Source organism: Juglans microcarpa x Juglans regia, chromosome 5S (genome assembly GCF_004785595.1).
Source record: "Juglans microcarpa x Juglans regia isolate MS1-56 chromosome 5S, Jm3101_v1.0, whole genome shotgun sequence".
Classification (NCBI taxonomy): Eukaryota; Viridiplantae; Streptophyta; class Magnoliopsida; order Fagales; family Juglandaceae; genus Juglans; species Juglans microcarpa x Juglans regia.
This window is the reverse complement of record NC_054603.1, coordinates 5,318,513-5,334,811: the sequence shown is the minus strand read 5'-3', so window position 1 is coordinate 5,334,811 and position 16,299 is coordinate 5,318,513. Positions and strand designations below refer to the sequence as shown.

General features: G+C 35.4%; 2 protein-coding genes across 5 annotated transcripts; both read right to left on the bottom strand.

The window, feature by feature from the left end:
* Positions 1 to 798: 798 nt before the first annotated feature.
* LOC121267789 (14-3-3-like protein C) lies at positions 799 to 4,685 on the bottom strand. 2 transcript variants are annotated; one of them, XM_041171856.1, is made up of 7 exons: positions 4,479 to 4,685; positions 3,824 to 4,130; positions 3,645 to 3,732; positions 2,899 to 3,008; positions 2,635 to 2,783; positions 1,189 to 1,247; positions 799 to 1,094 (listed from the first exon to the last, which is right to left on the bottom strand). In XM_041171856.1, exons 1-7 carry the CDS (start codon positions 4,549 to 4,551, stop codon positions 1,092 to 1,094), a joined length of 789 nt encoding a protein of 262 aa, XP_041027790.1. In that variant the 5' UTR covers positions 4,552 to 4,685; the 3' UTR covers positions 799 to 1,091. The 2 variants fall into 2 exon arrangements, with proteins under 2 accessions (XP_041027790.1, XP_041027791.1); XM_041171857.1 differs by having other exon boundaries at positions 3,824 to 4,148; positions 4,479 to 4,608.
* Positions 4,686 to 11,047: 6,362 nt separating this feature from the next.
* On the bottom strand, positions 11,048 to 13,732 carry LOC121267012 (heavy metal-associated isoprenylated plant protein 28-like). Of its 3 annotated transcripts, none has more exons than XM_041170896.1 (3): positions 13,639 to 13,732; positions 12,580 to 12,655; positions 11,048 to 11,722 (listed from the first exon to the last, which is right to left on the bottom strand). In XM_041170896.1, the coding sequence occupies exons 1-3, from the start codon at positions 13,642 to 13,644 to the stop codon at positions 11,280 to 11,282; spliced, it is 525 nt and encodes a 174-aa protein (XP_041026830.1). In that variant the 5' UTR covers positions 13,645 to 13,732; the 3' UTR covers positions 11,048 to 11,279. The 3 variants fall into 3 exon arrangements, with proteins under 3 accessions (XP_041026830.1, XP_041026831.1, XP_041026829.1); XM_041170897.1 differs by lacking the exon at positions 13,639 to 13,732 and having other exon boundaries at positions 11,048 to 11,391; positions 11,431 to 11,722; positions 12,580 to 12,790; XM_041170895.1 differs by lacking the exon at positions 13,639 to 13,732 and having other exon boundaries at positions 12,580 to 12,790.
* Between the last annotated feature and the right edge of the window lie 2,567 nt (positions 13,733 to 16,299).

Genomic DNA, 16,299 nt, shown 5'->3' with positions numbered 1-16,299 from the left:
CAAGGTTTCTAATGTGCTAGTAATTAATATACTCTCGCTTTTCATTAGTAGTTAGTTGTGTATATGAGAATGGAACATGACAAGAGGTAGCCTAAATGACCTGTCTAGCCATGTAATATAGCTTGAGAATTTCTTGCCAAAAAATATTGGGCTGCCAGTGGCCGAAAGGCCACCCGTGAACTCATTAGATTTGTTTCTTTCGAGGTAACATTCATTGGACTTGTTATTGACAATCTGACAAGGGAAAATTCAGTTCCAACTCAACCCTGTTATAATGCCAGCCACTAAGCCCTTGCATTTGCCTGCTCTACTATTGCGGCCACAGCACAAAATACTCCCTTCGTCATTCTTGCATTCTTCGGAGAGGGGACATAATATCTCTCCGAGTTAGTATCATCGTCCCCAAACGGAGACCGGCACATGTAAATTCATACAATTATATTTAAAAAAATATTAAAATTACAATAATATTTTTTTTTAAATGATATATTTTTTTTTTCTCTTTTACTCCTATTCATCAATGAAACTACATACATAGTCTTTCACTCAAAACTGCAAATAGAATTTCTCCATCTCCAAGTGTAAAAAGAGATTTATGGTAAAGTTGCCTTTATAATCTCTATGGTGGCACAGAAGGGTGAGAACTGAAAATAGGGAGGGTGCATTAGCCATCAACATTTGCCAATTCTTTTCACCACACAGCCTACCTACCAAAATCTCCGTGCCCCAATCCCATCTGCTGTATGTTATGGCAACATAAAGAGCGCAAGCAACTCACAGATTTGAAAGAAATAATAATAATAACAAAGAAGAGGATTATTAAATCGTAGTATAGCTCAGTCTAAATGGTGTCACAGTTCCAATATAAGAATATGAAGAAAAGGCCTCCAAAAGAAACCTTTGAAAAACCTTGACAATCTGAGACAAACTACAATCCCAAAGGTAGGATACACACAATGATAATATGATAGAACTTGAAATCCTCTCCAGAGAGAAAGAGACAGAGAGAGGAATAGCACCCTATAGTTCAGCAGTCATTAACTTTCTCCATGTCTACACATTTTTAACCCCAAGCAATGGACTGCTTCACTTCACTGCCAAATAATTAATTAATATAAGAAAAAAGATCAATAAGCACAATAAGAAATAATAATAACACCATGGTTGTTAAATAAGCAAATAATCTACCTCTGCATCTTCACCTCCACTTGCTTTAGCAGAGCTTTCTGGCTTCTGGGCTTCTTCAGCTGCAATACAAAAAAGAAACAGAATACCGACTCACCCGAAATAAAGATTATGGATTATTGGAATAATGAAAGAAAAGTGACAGGGAGATTATAGGGCCAACAATATAGGAATTACAGGAGATTGGTTTGAAACAATAACGAGAGGGAAAAACCAAGTTCAATCACAGTTCCACAAGATCTTGACAAGACATTGGATTAATCACCCAGTGCCCAAAACATTCCTCTATTTCATGCAACAGTAACAATCTAAACTATAGGTGAATGGTTCTGAAATCCAATTTTAACAAGAAAATCCGTCGCATCATTTTGAGATACTAATAGAATAAACAAATACTATTTTATCAAGCATCTACTACTTTTGGCACTCTAAATTCTCAATCTGAACATGATGTGGATAACAGGAAGAGCAAGAGAAGAATGCTTATAATAAGCAAAGTTTCTCTCCCAACTTATAAATAGGCTAATGTATTATGACATACAATTATGTCATATATCCTGTAAAACCGACAGTAAACCCCCACCCATCCACCATAATCAAATCATTGCTTTCTCTGAAACACCTCTTTGATTAACTTCCATTTAGATCTTAAAATGATCGTACAGATATAAATAACTTAAGTTTACAAATTCTATTCATGACCCAGTACAAGCATATGCAACAACGACCAAGGAAATCCAAGTCGTGTCTGAGTTTATACTCCAACATGACTATTCAAGAATACAATTAGAAATTTCTTAGAATTATTATAAATGCTAAGAACTTTTCCCTCTTAGGAAATGTGGGATCTCCTTCACTACACTTCTTATTCCCAATCCAGAATATTACAAACTCTCTCAAATTCTTGACATCCTCATCAGACCATTCCTGATATAGCACAGCTAAGTCCCACAATTCTGGCAGGAGATTGATTCTGATACCATTTGTGATGACTCAAGGATAGCTCAAGTATCATCTGAACTTATATTCCAAAAAAATCTAGTTAAGATTACAATTAGAACTACCTTGGAATCATTACAAGCGTCAAGAATTTTTTCATCCCAGGCAATGTGAGGTCTCATTTATCGCCTTTCATATATGATATATCCAATCTGAGGTACCACAACACGTTTTTGTATATGAATCTAAAACGTTCCTATGTTTTCTTTTGTTTTCTAAGTATTATGTAGCTTAGTTCCTCTAGATAACGCCCCGACTGACTTAATGTTGCCACACTTAAACTAATTTACCCCTAGGTGTGATTGCAAATTTGAAAAGAATGTGAATGCCCTCTCCCTCCAACATAATGAAACAATAAAAAAAAATAGATGTTTGACTGTGCAACAAATTGGACGAGTCATGAATTTACAAAAAGTCTAGTTGACACTAATTTTCCTATTTGTGAGTTACCTTCATTTTCTGGAATGTCAGAAGTCCACAATGTGAGGTTGTCCCTCAAGAGCTGCATAATAAGTGTGCTGTCCTTGTAAGATTCTTCACTCAAACTATCCAACTCTGAGATAGCTTCATCAAAAGCTTGCTTTGCCAAGTAACATGCCCTGGGACACAAATTACCATGTAAGAGGTAAAAAACAAGTAAATTTTTCTCGCAGCACAAAACAAACTTCGTAGTAATAAACGAATAGCAAAGAAAAAATGTTGTGATATCTACACCTTTCAGGAGAGTTCATAATCTCATAATAAAATACGGAGAAGTTCAAGGCCAAGCCCAGTCTGATGGGATGAGTAGGAGGTAAATCAGCCTCTGCTGTGGTAGAAGCTGTCTGAAAATAGAATTATACCACGGGTGAAGAAATTGCAGCAACCAAAAAAGGACAAAAGATCCGGAAAACAATTTTGGAGTTCTATAGCAGAAAGCCAAGAGCTTACATCCCCTAAGTATAACCATTTGAACATCTCTCTACTGTTTTCATCATCCACACGGTAGATATATAAATGGTAAGGGTCAAAAGCAACCGATAATTCAAAAACTGGATGAAAGGTGACGAGAGGGAAATTTTTCATGAAAGATGAACGATTCAGTCAAAACGTATAACTTCAAAAATGGCCACCATGCACAAGTAATGTCCTTGCACAGTCAATGATCAAGTACAAAGTATACAAAATTTATTCAAGTCATAAATACAAAGCGTCAGTGGACATTCGAATTTCACCAAAACTTAAACAATAGGTAAGATAGTAATACATGCTTGCATTTTGCATATCCACTACCAACATCAAAAACCTTAACCCATCAATTTGATTGCTGCCAGAACACAAAAATATATTCTTTTTCCTTTTACAAAAGGCATATACATCTAGGATTCATAACTATTTTTCGAGTAAGCTGGGATTCGCAATTTGTATTCCCTTTCTTACCAAACAAACAGAGTAAAAATCCAAACCAAGAGCATCATTACCTGATACGCTTTCATAGACTGATCTGCATCCTCTTTCCTGTCATCACCAGTCTTGAACTCCGCCAGATACCGGTAATAATCCCCTTTCCTGCAGCCACAATAAAAAAATTCCAAATCCCTTAAAACCCTATTCCTCACGATATCAAATAACCAATTATCACAAAATAGAGATCGTTCACATTTTGTAAAAAAACACGGCGGACTCTCCGGCCGAGCACGCGGGGATGAGATGCTCGTCGATGACGCTCATGATGTCGCTGCAAATGCTCGAGAGCTCAGACTCAACCTTGTGTCTGTACTCCTTGATCCGCTTCACGTTCTGATCGTGCCCTTTGGCTTCCTCCTTCTGCTCGATTGAGGATAGGATCCTCCATGAGGCTCTACGAGCTCCTACCACGTTCTTGTACCCAACGGAGAGTAGGTTACGCTCTTCCACGCTCAGCTCCACGTCAAGATGTGCCACTTTCTTCATCGCATCCACCATTTCTGCCAAATTTTAAAGGACTAAAGCAAAACCGCAGCCGATAAAATGCAGGAAAATAATTAAACCAAATGCCAGAGTCCTGATATTCACCAAGATTTTTTTAACTAAAACAAATGCATTTTGACATAAGTATTCTACTTGGCAGAGTAGAGATCTTTTTCATCTCCAAGGAATCAAAGATAAAATCAATTCTTTACAGGAATCACGTTTAGTTTTTCAGATTTTCATTGAATTGACGAGCGTCCAAACAGAGAAGCATGGCTTATCGAAGAAGAAAAGGAACAGTCGAACAGAACAAAACAAAACAAAACAAAGTAAAGAGAGCAGACTTTAGACAACAGAGAGAGTACCATCATAGCGCTCGGCTTGTTCAGCAAGCTTAGCGACGTAGACATAGTTTTCTCTTTCTTTGGCGAAAGCCATGCTCGCTCTCGCCCTCGCTCTCGCTCTCTATGTCTCCGTGGGTCTTGAAGTCTGTAGGGAGAAAGGCAGGGTGGGGGTGGTTTGGTTGGGTGAGCCGGTTGGAGGGGCCGACCGGGGTTGGAAAAACCGGTTTTTAGAGAGGGACACTGACAGAACATTATCATTAGATGTTAGTTGTACCACGTGCGGTTGGGAGTGGTTGAGGACCACTATCGTTTAATTGGACCGTGTTTCTTACCACCATTAACTCGCGACTGAGATTAGATTACGGGGTTAATGATGATGGACCAGATGGTGGGACAAATGTTGTACCTTTTCTCACTTTTTTGTTTTTGTTTTGTTATACAAAGTATAAAGAGTTTTGCTATTCATCTTTCTACGCAGTATATATTATATTTATTTTTTATTAATTTATTTTTTTTTAATTTAATTTATTTATTCTATTTATCATTCATATATTATATATTTAATAAAAAAATAAAAAAAAATTATATATAATGTATAGTGTGAAAACTATGAATAGAATTTTTTAAATATAAATGACTGTAAAAATTATATTACTTTTAAAATAAAAATAAAAAAACCGAACAAAACTGTCAAATTTAAGTTGTTCTAATTTCCGGGTTCTAAAAATGTGTTTTTTCAATTAAGAAATGCTTTTTCGGATTAATGTTATTTGTTTAAAATTTTATCATCTGTGTATTGTATCATATGATTTGGACTGTAAATAATATTGATGAAAAAACAGGGTAGAGATCAAGGAGAAGGAAAACTTAAGGGATTATTTATTTATTTATTTATTTGTTGGGTGATTTTTGTGTTCAGAATACTTCTAGGGAGACTGGAGTCATCATTCAGCAACAAGAAAAAGGGCTGTTAATAGGCGGATAATTATAGATATAATAAATACGTTATATGGTAAAGTTATCTTGTAATAGAGTCACGTTTCCAGGCCTTTAAAAGTCATCCCCATTCCACTCCTATAAAATTAACATCATCAATATTGACCAATGATTATTCCATGTCAACGTAAATTAAGGATAAAAAAATAATTTATAGACAAACATTTAAAAGATAACATATTTTATCTAAACAGAGACTCAACATCACCTTTCATAGAAAGAGATAACTCAATCTCTATAGACAAACGTTCGAGAGACGAACTTTTTTTTTTTAATTTACATTAAGGAAATTAATTACAGTTTAGACCAATTCTGATACATGGTGATGGCGAGTTTGATGATCCAGCACGTGTGTCGAGAAGAGTTGTCCAAATGGGTGGCGTGTAAGGACCATGTATAGATGTGGGTGGTGCGTGAGAACCACGCGCGGTAATTTTCACAAAACCACCACTTTTGTCATAATGATTTTCGACCTATGAATCTGCTTGTGCTACGCATATCTTTCGGGAGTTGCCGGAAAGCTATAGATCTGTCTTTTCGACCTTGAAGAAAGCAAAAGAAATCTCGCCCCCTCCGTTAAAAGTCAAGAGCCCTTGATTTTTTAAGAGAGATATAAAGAGGGGGAAGGAGGCGCCTAGCATACTCTTCAATTGCTCATACTTAACGACAACTTAAAATAAAAATAATTGTGATAAATATTGGTTATAAAAAGGTTTCTACAATCAAACTACGTTAGAGCATTCTTATCCGTTCTCTAAATTTTTTTTCTAAATTTTAACTAAAAATGACACTTCTATAATTTTATCTTAAATTTTACTCATCTTTAAAAAACCTCATACCTCTTATTCACTATCATTTCTCTATTCTATTAAAATAATATTTTTCTATTCTTTTTTTATTAATTTTTTCTCTCACTTCCATTTCTATTCTTAACCACTATCTCTTATGTCTTATTTTATTCTTTTCAAATATGGGTCACATTCTAATAATTTTATAAATACATATATGATTTTTTTTTCCTAGGATACAGTATTATTTTTCAATCCAGCATCGGTATTAAAAATAATAATTTTTTTAATATATGCATTTTCCAACGCGATGGTATTTTTTAATATGATTTTGTCCGCATATACTTGAGTAATATTTGATGTGCATTTGTCAAACGCTAACATTTTTTTTCATATAATGGTAATATTTTATTCAGTTTCTCTAATGATAATACTTATCCGTGTATTGATGATAAATTTTTTTGCAAAATAGTACAACAGTAACATTTTGAATTCCTGCCTCCAACGGTAACATGCTTTGTCCTTTCTCCAACTGTAACTTTTTTGTTTTTTCTCCAACGGTAATATTTTTTATCTTATATGTAACGGTTACTTTTTCTCTATAAATACGTCTTCTGCTGACATTCACATTCTCAGAAACCTAAGACTTATTTGATCTAAGAACCGAAATTCAACATTCCCCCTCATCTCCAACTCCCTTAATTAAATGGCTCGTTCATTTTTTCACAAATTACTCACATATTTGTCCTTTGAATATGAGTTAAATGATGTTCTTAATGTTGAGGCCAATACAGAGTCATCAAGGTATCGTGTCAATCGCCAAAATCGTAGGTTTTTCGGCATGATCATATTCAAGGGCATGAGCACCTTTTTTGCGACTATTTTACAGAAAATCCAGTATATCACTCGAATCTATTTCGAAAGAGATTTCGGATGAGTCATCCTATATTTCTCTGTATTCTAAATGAGATAGAAGCTTACGAGCTTTACTTCGTCCAGAGAAAAGATAATACTGGAAGATTCGGTTTATCTTCTATACAAAAGATAACTGCAGCACTTAGAATGCTGGCGTATGGGGTTACTGGTGTTTTTATGGATGAATACATACATATTGGAGAAAGCACTGCAATGGAGAACCTAAAATAATTCTGCAAGACAATCGTAACTATTTTTTCAGATGAATATTTGCGGTCTCCAAATGCCAATGATATTACTCGATTGCTTGCAATTGGTGAACAACGGAGATTCCCACAAATGCTGGGAAGTATTGATTGCATGCATTGGAAGTGAAAAAATTGTTCCGCTCCCTGAAAATGTATGTACTCCGGCCACATCCGTGAACCAACTATTATTTTAGAAGCAGTTGCTTCATATGATCTTTGGATATGACATGTATTTTTTAGTATTCCTGGTTCACATAACGACATTAATATGCTTGAGAGATCTTTTATTATCACGAAACTTGTCCAAGGGTATACTCCTCCAGTCAATTACACAATCATTGGCAACTACTACACTATGGGGTGCTACCTTGCGGATGGTATTTTTCTCAAGTGGTCAACGTTTGTGAAAATGATTTTATCACCCCAAGGAAATAAGAAGAAAAATTTTACCGCAACACAAGAATTTGCAAGAAAAGATATCGAACGTGCATTTGGGATAGTTTAACAATGATTTACAACCATTCATGGACCTTCCTGAGTTTTCAAAGTCAATGAGTTAACAAATATAATGAAAGCATATGTTATTCTATATAACATGATCATTGAGGATGAGCGTGATGGTAGTCAAGGTCTCAATAAGGAGTATGATCAAGTTGATGATGATATTCCAAAATTGTCACGCAATCCAACAAGCGAATTTATCAACTTCATTTAGCATTATCATAAAATTAGAGATAACTCGGCACATCATCAACTATAACCAGATTTTATTGAACATCAATAGAAGATTTATTCCCAACAATTGATAAGAATTTTCTTTTGGATTCTCTATCTTCTCATTAGTAGTGACTATGTATTCCTGTTTCTACAATTTTCATTTTAAAAAACATGTTTTTTTTTTTTAAAAACATGCTGATTGTTATTATAATCTTTTCAATTTTTGTAATAGTTTAAACATTTTTAATGTCGAAAGTAATGAAGCAACATCTATCTATGTTAGACTCAAATTCAACGACCACATTTTTAAGATGCCCCAATAAATACTTGCTAACGTATAAATTATAAAATACAACAAACGTGCCAAATATTTAACAATAACGCCGTCAACATCAGTCTCAACACTCAAGCAAGTTATACAAATGTCCGAATACTGAATAAAAATTGTTACAAAAAAAAAAAAAAAATCAAAATCAATTTTCTGATGTATTGCATCTCGCCAAGATCTCCATTTGAAGTTGCTAGAAATATACTTGTTGAACTCCAGGCAACGTACTCACATCGATGGTCATTATTCACTCATCTCTCTCCCACTGGGCGATTTCCAGTTTCTCCGCCTCCAATCTCAGTCTCTTGTCCTCTTGTCTAATTTTATTTCTATGCCTTTCTCGATCATATGCCATCTTCTCTACCTTGAGTCGAAAAAGTTCTTTCTCTTGAGCACATGACTTCTCCAAGAGAGTATACTTACGCTTGCTCAACTCCACAAGCTCATTTGATGGCCTGCCCTGGGCCTTACGTTTTTCTTTATCAACTTTTCTTCCCATTGGCCTATCCAATTCAATGACATCATTATTCACAACATTTTCGACCTTTGTACCACTAACTGAATCCATAGGTGAATCAGGTGCAACTGTTGAGATACGCGAATATGTTGGGGATAACGTCAACCTTCGCTTCATCTCGTTCTTTGTGCAACGTTGAATCCCTTTCGGTTGGTCCTTCAACAGCTGTCAATAATGCTTGCACTGAAAATACTTTTTCTCAAACGATTGGTACATAACTTTGCTTTGTCAAATTTTCAATTCAAGCATAAAATCAAATAATTAACCACCTATTTGAGATAAAGAAAACATAAAGTATAAATATCATAAATAAGTGCAACAATAATATAAAGTGGATGTTTATACCTTGTCTTGATTAGTTATGTCACTTTGATTCAACCCTTCAACTTGGGCGAGTTTAGCACAAAATTTGTTTGTCGCCTTCTTTATACTCGTTGAAGTATTTACTTATTTTTTCTCAAAATTGGGCATTTTTTGTTCCATTCTGTGGATGACATCAATGCTACTATTCAGCCATGCGAAGATAAGTAACTTGTCTTCTTCAGGGATGAAGTTTGCACCCTTGACTGATTTTCCTTGGGAGGGAAGCTCTACTTGGGGTAGGGGTGGAGAGTCATCCAAAGTCACGAGAGATTTTTCACCTTGACCACCATAAATGTGGTCAATTTCAAGCTTCTGAGTTAAGAGGTTGGTGAAGAACATATTTCTATACTCTTGTGAATCCATCTCTAAAAAGTTGTAGACATAGAAATGCAGTACACATGTTAGACAATTAATAATAATATTTGCAAGTGATTTTAGTAGCTGGCTCAGGAATCCTATGGTAACATATGACCACACTTGGTAGCCTTCTTCGCATGGCTGCAACAATCGGTTACCATTATTTATTGGCCATCCGGGTTACCATATCATGGAGGTGTGTGCCAAAGTGCCGTACCAAATGTCCCTACGAGGATTTTCTCATCATCACAACCAAGGGGTTAGAGAACTCCAATCCAATAACAAAATCAGTTTACAAAATAGTAAATAAGAGTATTTACATCTGCTTCCCTAAACACTTATGTGTTTTAAATGTGGTTCAGAATGGTTTACGGAATTTACATCATGTGTGAGACAGGAGCCCAACATCAAATGGCTGTAAAACCTTACCCAAACCCCAGTTGCCTTTTAAATATTACAAACTGCAATATGGTCATTCTGGTGAAGATTATCCCGCCATATTGATGGGGTCCCACTAATACTTATGAATTAACCCCCACTGACACTATCATCACAGCCATTGAGTGTGCTGTGAATGATACACAGATCCATTCAAACCCTAGAGCACCAAATAAAATGCAGGGTTCTTGAATTTCAGTGGCCAAGCAGATAGAGATACATACAACCAAGAAGCCAAAAAGGTAACACATATGAAAATCATGGCAAATACATGCATGAAAGTTGCCTTGAATATGGGTCACAGATCCATGAATATTCAAACCCTAGAGCACTAATTTAAATCTAGGGTTCTTGAATTTCAGTGGCCAAAGTTATAAATATAATAATGCTTAAACTCGAAAATGTATCAAATTCAGCTATAAGAGAGAGGCTCAGTGTCTCCGATTTGTGCGAGAGAGGACAGAGTCCAGCCATGGAGAGAAGAATAGGGAATATGCGAGAGAGAATAGATAACTTACATATATTCGGGCCAATGAAGAGAAGCCACGGTCAATGGTGACAAACGGTGTGAGAGAGGGCCTCCACGAACGAGGACAATTAAGAGTAGAGAGAGAAGAACACGCGGGACCAACAATAGGATATAAAAGGGCTGGGCGATTGGGTATGTACTATGATTCCCTAAATATGGAAAACCACTGTAACTCCCCTAAATAAAATCTCTAATTTAAGAAATGGAATGCGTGGAGCTTTTTCGGATATTTTCAAATCTTTTCTCTAAATTTTAGAAATAACAGTAATTTAGGAGAACGAATGGAAATGTTATCAATTAATAAGTGCTGATATTTTCATTCCTTTTATCTCCATACTTAATTTTATTTTCTCATCACACTTTATCTGACATATACAGTTAGAGATACACTAGAGAGCAAGAACGTACACCAGTCATCACTGTTTTACATTGAACTCTTTTTACATGCATGCTATTTACTTTTAAGTACTACCAATTCCCAAAGGAAAAAAAGTAATTAAAACATTGCAAGCAATAAAACCCATGCATCCCAATTACATACGCAAGACAGGATTGAACATTGGCCTACTCTTTCTTAATTCCCTCAAAAGCATTGAAAACCCATGAAAATATATGCCATGCATGCATCACATTATAGAACAAGCATGAGGGTTTTCATCATTGAATATGGCGGTGGCCTGCCAATCATTCTGATCACGATACATAGTTGAATACGGTGGCTGCTGATCATCGTAAGAACTGGACAGCGACTCATGATGATGCTGATCATCGTAAGAACCATAGCCTAATTGAGCGGTAGTACTACTATGGCCTTGTATATAGTCATTGTAGGAAGAGTCAGGCAAAGATACATAATAGGTCAGTGATTGATTCTGGTCATGAAGATCATGATGCTGATGATGGTAATTATACTGGCGCATAATGTTGTAGTATTCTGGGTCTTGAGGATATGGCCATTGATCGGCTCTCCGCCCCATCTTTCTCACTGTCTTTAAGACTTTCTCTTGCTCTACCCATCCCATTACCGTCACTTTTTGCATGGTCAAGTCTATATCAACTTCATTTACTCCTGCAATATATGCACGTGATCATTTATTAATTTGTTAAGATTAGAAATGATGATAAATAAGGAAGATTGTACTGTTACTCATGGCATTGAAAGTTCGAATTGGCAATAGCTTGCCCTACTTCATGGAGTCATAGTCGATGTTATATAAACCCTGATTAGGGGGATATTCGAGGATTTTAAGAAGTTCATCGAGGATTGAGAATGTCATTTTCTACCCCAAAATTAACTAGGTACAATACCAGGATAAGGAGTGGAATCAGGGACGAGGGGCCCAAATAAGATTGAATATACATACATACATACATACATACATACATACATACATATATATATATACACACTTCTAGCTTCGTTCTTGAATAAAGATCTTCATCTTCATCCATTGGTTTTGTATTAGTTTAATGTCAATTTCATAACACATATATCCCTTATATTTGGACTAAATGTTACACTTAACTAGTATCATGATCATATGTAAAAATTGTAGTAGACATATATGATATTAATTATTTTTCTACCAAGAAAAAGGTGCTATATATATATATATGCCTGGTATATTCTTCTCGCATGCATGATATGTAAGCTGCGAACAATTAATATTAAATAGACCGGCGTGTAATTAGCTTTCTTACTTTTCCACAAAGAAATTAGTATATATCAGAAAAGTTTACTGCTTGCTACGAGAACTCTTTTGAAAAGAAAAAATAAATTTAAAATCTACATAAAAATATTATTTTTTAATAATGGATTCTATTTTTTTTTTAAAGAAGTATGCGAAACTTGTTCGAATTGTATCTAATATCAAGAGAAAGAGAGATCAATTGAAAAAAGAGGGGGTCGGATAATATGGCAAGTACCATCAAGTTTCCGGAGAGCTTTCTTTATCTTGCTTTCGCAACCGGCACAATCCATGTGAACTATCATCTCCACTATCTGAGAAAGAGAAAACCATGTCATTTAGCTAAAGAACTTAACAGCAAATGTGTGGGCCTTGTATAAACGCAGGAGGCATGCAGCATGCAGAACCCAACCATCATAACCAGAAGCTTAACGAAGCTTATAAGTTAATTAGATCGAGGGACCAATTCATGATGAGGGATGCTAACCAAAATTGAGTTTTGGCTACCACGGAAGGAAGTCAATATATATATTTGTTATATGTTGTTATGGACGTATATATATATATATATATATATATATATATATATATATTATACTTGCCCTTGCTTTTTGTATATACTTGTGAATATTCCATGGGAGATTCAACGATTTGGGTAAAAAAACTAGTTTTATCCAATTCATGAAAGGCTTTTCTTGGCGGAACATTCCCCATAACATAGTGGGGAGGACGAGATCGGTTTCTTCCCTTGTGTGCAGGGTCGACGCACAAGAACTGCGAAAAGTCTCCCCATCGGTACTCTAGCCGACCCTCACCCAGCGGCCAACATATATACAAACTTGCATGCGGTTATATATCTTTAATTTCTGCCGGGATGAATATGGGAAAATCCCCACTGATCATCATCCTGCAGGCTGCAGCAAGAATATAACAATGGACGATCGAGAAAGGGATGGTTTCCCTAATAATTGACAATGACAGGGAACAACATATGGAATCTCGGCTCATGACTTAGATTAATATTAATGTAAGGATCTTTAAAACAATTGACATGATGCATGCAGCTGCATATGTAGGTTTAATATATACTTAGCGAAACCAAGTGTTACCATGCTGCATCATGATGATCTGATGAAGACGTACAGTACTGAGATTTTTACGTGCATGAAAAGTTTAGATATAATATCACGTGTGATGGACAAAAATATACATAAAGACATCGCATTATACACACAGAAAAAGTGCTAGACCAACAACTGAAAAGAAAAGATCAGACTAATTAAGAGAAAATTCTCACCGACATGTTGAGATCAGTTCAGAATGCGCGCGCTAGGACTAGCAAATTAGTTCCTCTGAACTATATGAGACTCTGAAGATGAAGAGAAATACATGAGATTGCAGTCAATATATAGATTGCAGAAGAACGCATCTTTCCCTAATCCTTGTGAGGAAAGAGGGATAAGAAGGAATATTTTACTGGGCGGGCAGTGCCCACATGATTTCTTTTATCTTTTTTATTCCTTTCTCCAACTTGGCTTCGAGGCCACAAAACTTTCGTGAAGACTCTTTGGAAAGTGCGTAGCAAGTGCACTGCTTATAATACGCTAGAATAAAGGCCAGCTAGCTAGAAAGATACTTTCACAAAAAAAATAAAATAAAATAAAATAAAAAAACATTTATCGAATACTCGATTCTAATGGTCAAATTTAAATGGAATAAAAAATTGCATATATTTTTAAATACGAGCCTTCATCGTCATCTTTGGTATCATCATCATTTTCGTTCATGTCCATCGTCATCACTGACAAGTTTAATTCATCGTGGTCACAGACTCACAGCCCATCCGGTTGGTCATCATAGCATTATTAATTCATAAATGTTTATAAGGTCATTGTTTTATTTTTTATTTTTGGTCTTGACAGAGTTTCAATCTCATCACCTCCCCTAGGCCGTTATGTTTGGATATTGATGAGTTATCTAAGGTGATATGTGAATAATAAAAATAAATTGTGAATATTAATAAATTATTTATAAATAATAACGAATAGTAATAACCAAATACAGCCTAAATGATCCACACATTAATATAGGTCAAAAGTACGTACATAAGATAATTAGGTCTACAAGTAAGCATCGAACCTACTACGTACAGGTTTTTCAAAAAAAAAAAAAAAAAAAGAATCAACGATTGACTTTGCTAATTAATTAAAAGTGCTCATGCATGAATAGTCTGCAGCCAAGCTGGCCGGTATGATCTAACGACGCGCTCTATTAATCTTATTAATCATTGATAATACGTACAGAGCGAGGGAATTTTTATGGTAGTTGACAAAGTACGGTAACTTGAACATAGATTCTCTGTAATTTTCTACCCAAAAAATTATTTTTTAATAATTTTAAAAAACTAGACAATATATGAATAAAAAAAATGTAGAGCATCGATCTTTATATCTCGAGATCATCAGCTTATATTTGGTGGGTGTGTTAATGTGTTTTCAAGATCGATGATCTCCAAGTTCAAGCTTACACGATGAGTTAAAGCACCATTAATTGCAATTAATGTATTGACAAGCATTAGTGAAAAAAAAAAACATTTATCATTTTAAAAGCCAACTCAGTGTACGTACACAAAGTACATTACAGATAATAACGAAGGAAGCAAGTAATTCTATTTGTCTGTCGTTATCAACGTGCCTCCTTCCTAGAAATTCAGAGGCAGAGGGTCATGTCAACTCTCCCCGACCCAATATCTGTTGGGCGGAAAACAAAGAGCAGATGGAGTTGGTTGCAAGACAGATTCAAATAACCATCTTAACATAAACAAAAATGACGAGCAATTAGAATCGAAAAACCTATTTCAAGTAGTCTTATTGACTGACATAATACAAACATTTAGGGGTAAACTACGTAGAGTATGCTAGATACAAATTTATGGGATACAAGCCCCCGCGCCCAAGCAATTTGAAAGAAAGAAATCCATCGTAAAAAAGAAAAAAAAAAAAAAAAGAAGATCAATCCCCCTTGCATGTTCTAGACTTGTACAAATAATTACTCGGTTGCATATTTCAATGCGAAGTAGATTGTGTCGAAGTACGTACACTTGCAATGACTTGACTCAATACAAAGATCTTGTGCAAAAGTGATAGAAATACTAGATCAGAATAACAATAAAAGTAATATTACCTCATCAAAAATATCTTGGATCTAGCGCAGTTGTTTCACGAATTTTCCATCATTCTTGTTCATCCGAAATTATCCTATCAATAGTGAAGTTTGTTATGTGGTAGAAAGTCAGAACATCACTGATCACATGTTTCACAGCCTAAATGCCGGGAGGCTAAATAGAACTCTTTTTATTAAGAGGTTTATGTTTGTGCTATAAGTGCCTCATCCAAATGGAAAAGAGACCATATAAATAACCCTTCGTGTAACCCCCGGTTGGCCATTAAGGGCTAGTCATCAAGGCTCATAAAATGGCTTGATAGCCATTTCATAACCCCAAGAGAAAGAGAATGGGTGCCACTATAGGTGCCCATTTGTTACATCTCTCACTCACATATAGTGAGCAAAGCCTCAGGTCTGCATCACTCAATATGTTCTCAATTTTGTTCATACTGGAAAATAGGCTATACAACCATTGAGCACAGTTGTAAAAGAAAAAATGGGAGCACTATACCAAAAGTTTCTCGTTATGCCCCGACTCATTTGGTCACATCAAACTAAGCATCATTAATCCCTCTTGAGTCTAAATGACTCAAAACAATGCTTAATCTCCAAAAACATTATCTACTCACAACTATGTGACAACTCTATCGATGTGTTACCAAATAGTCGTCCATTCGCCCTCATGTCATTCAGTTTCAGTTCAGTCATTTTATTAGTAATGTCTCTTTAGACCGTATCATTTATGGCTATAGATAACATGTCAAAGTAGCAAAAACTAAACATCAATCTCGTG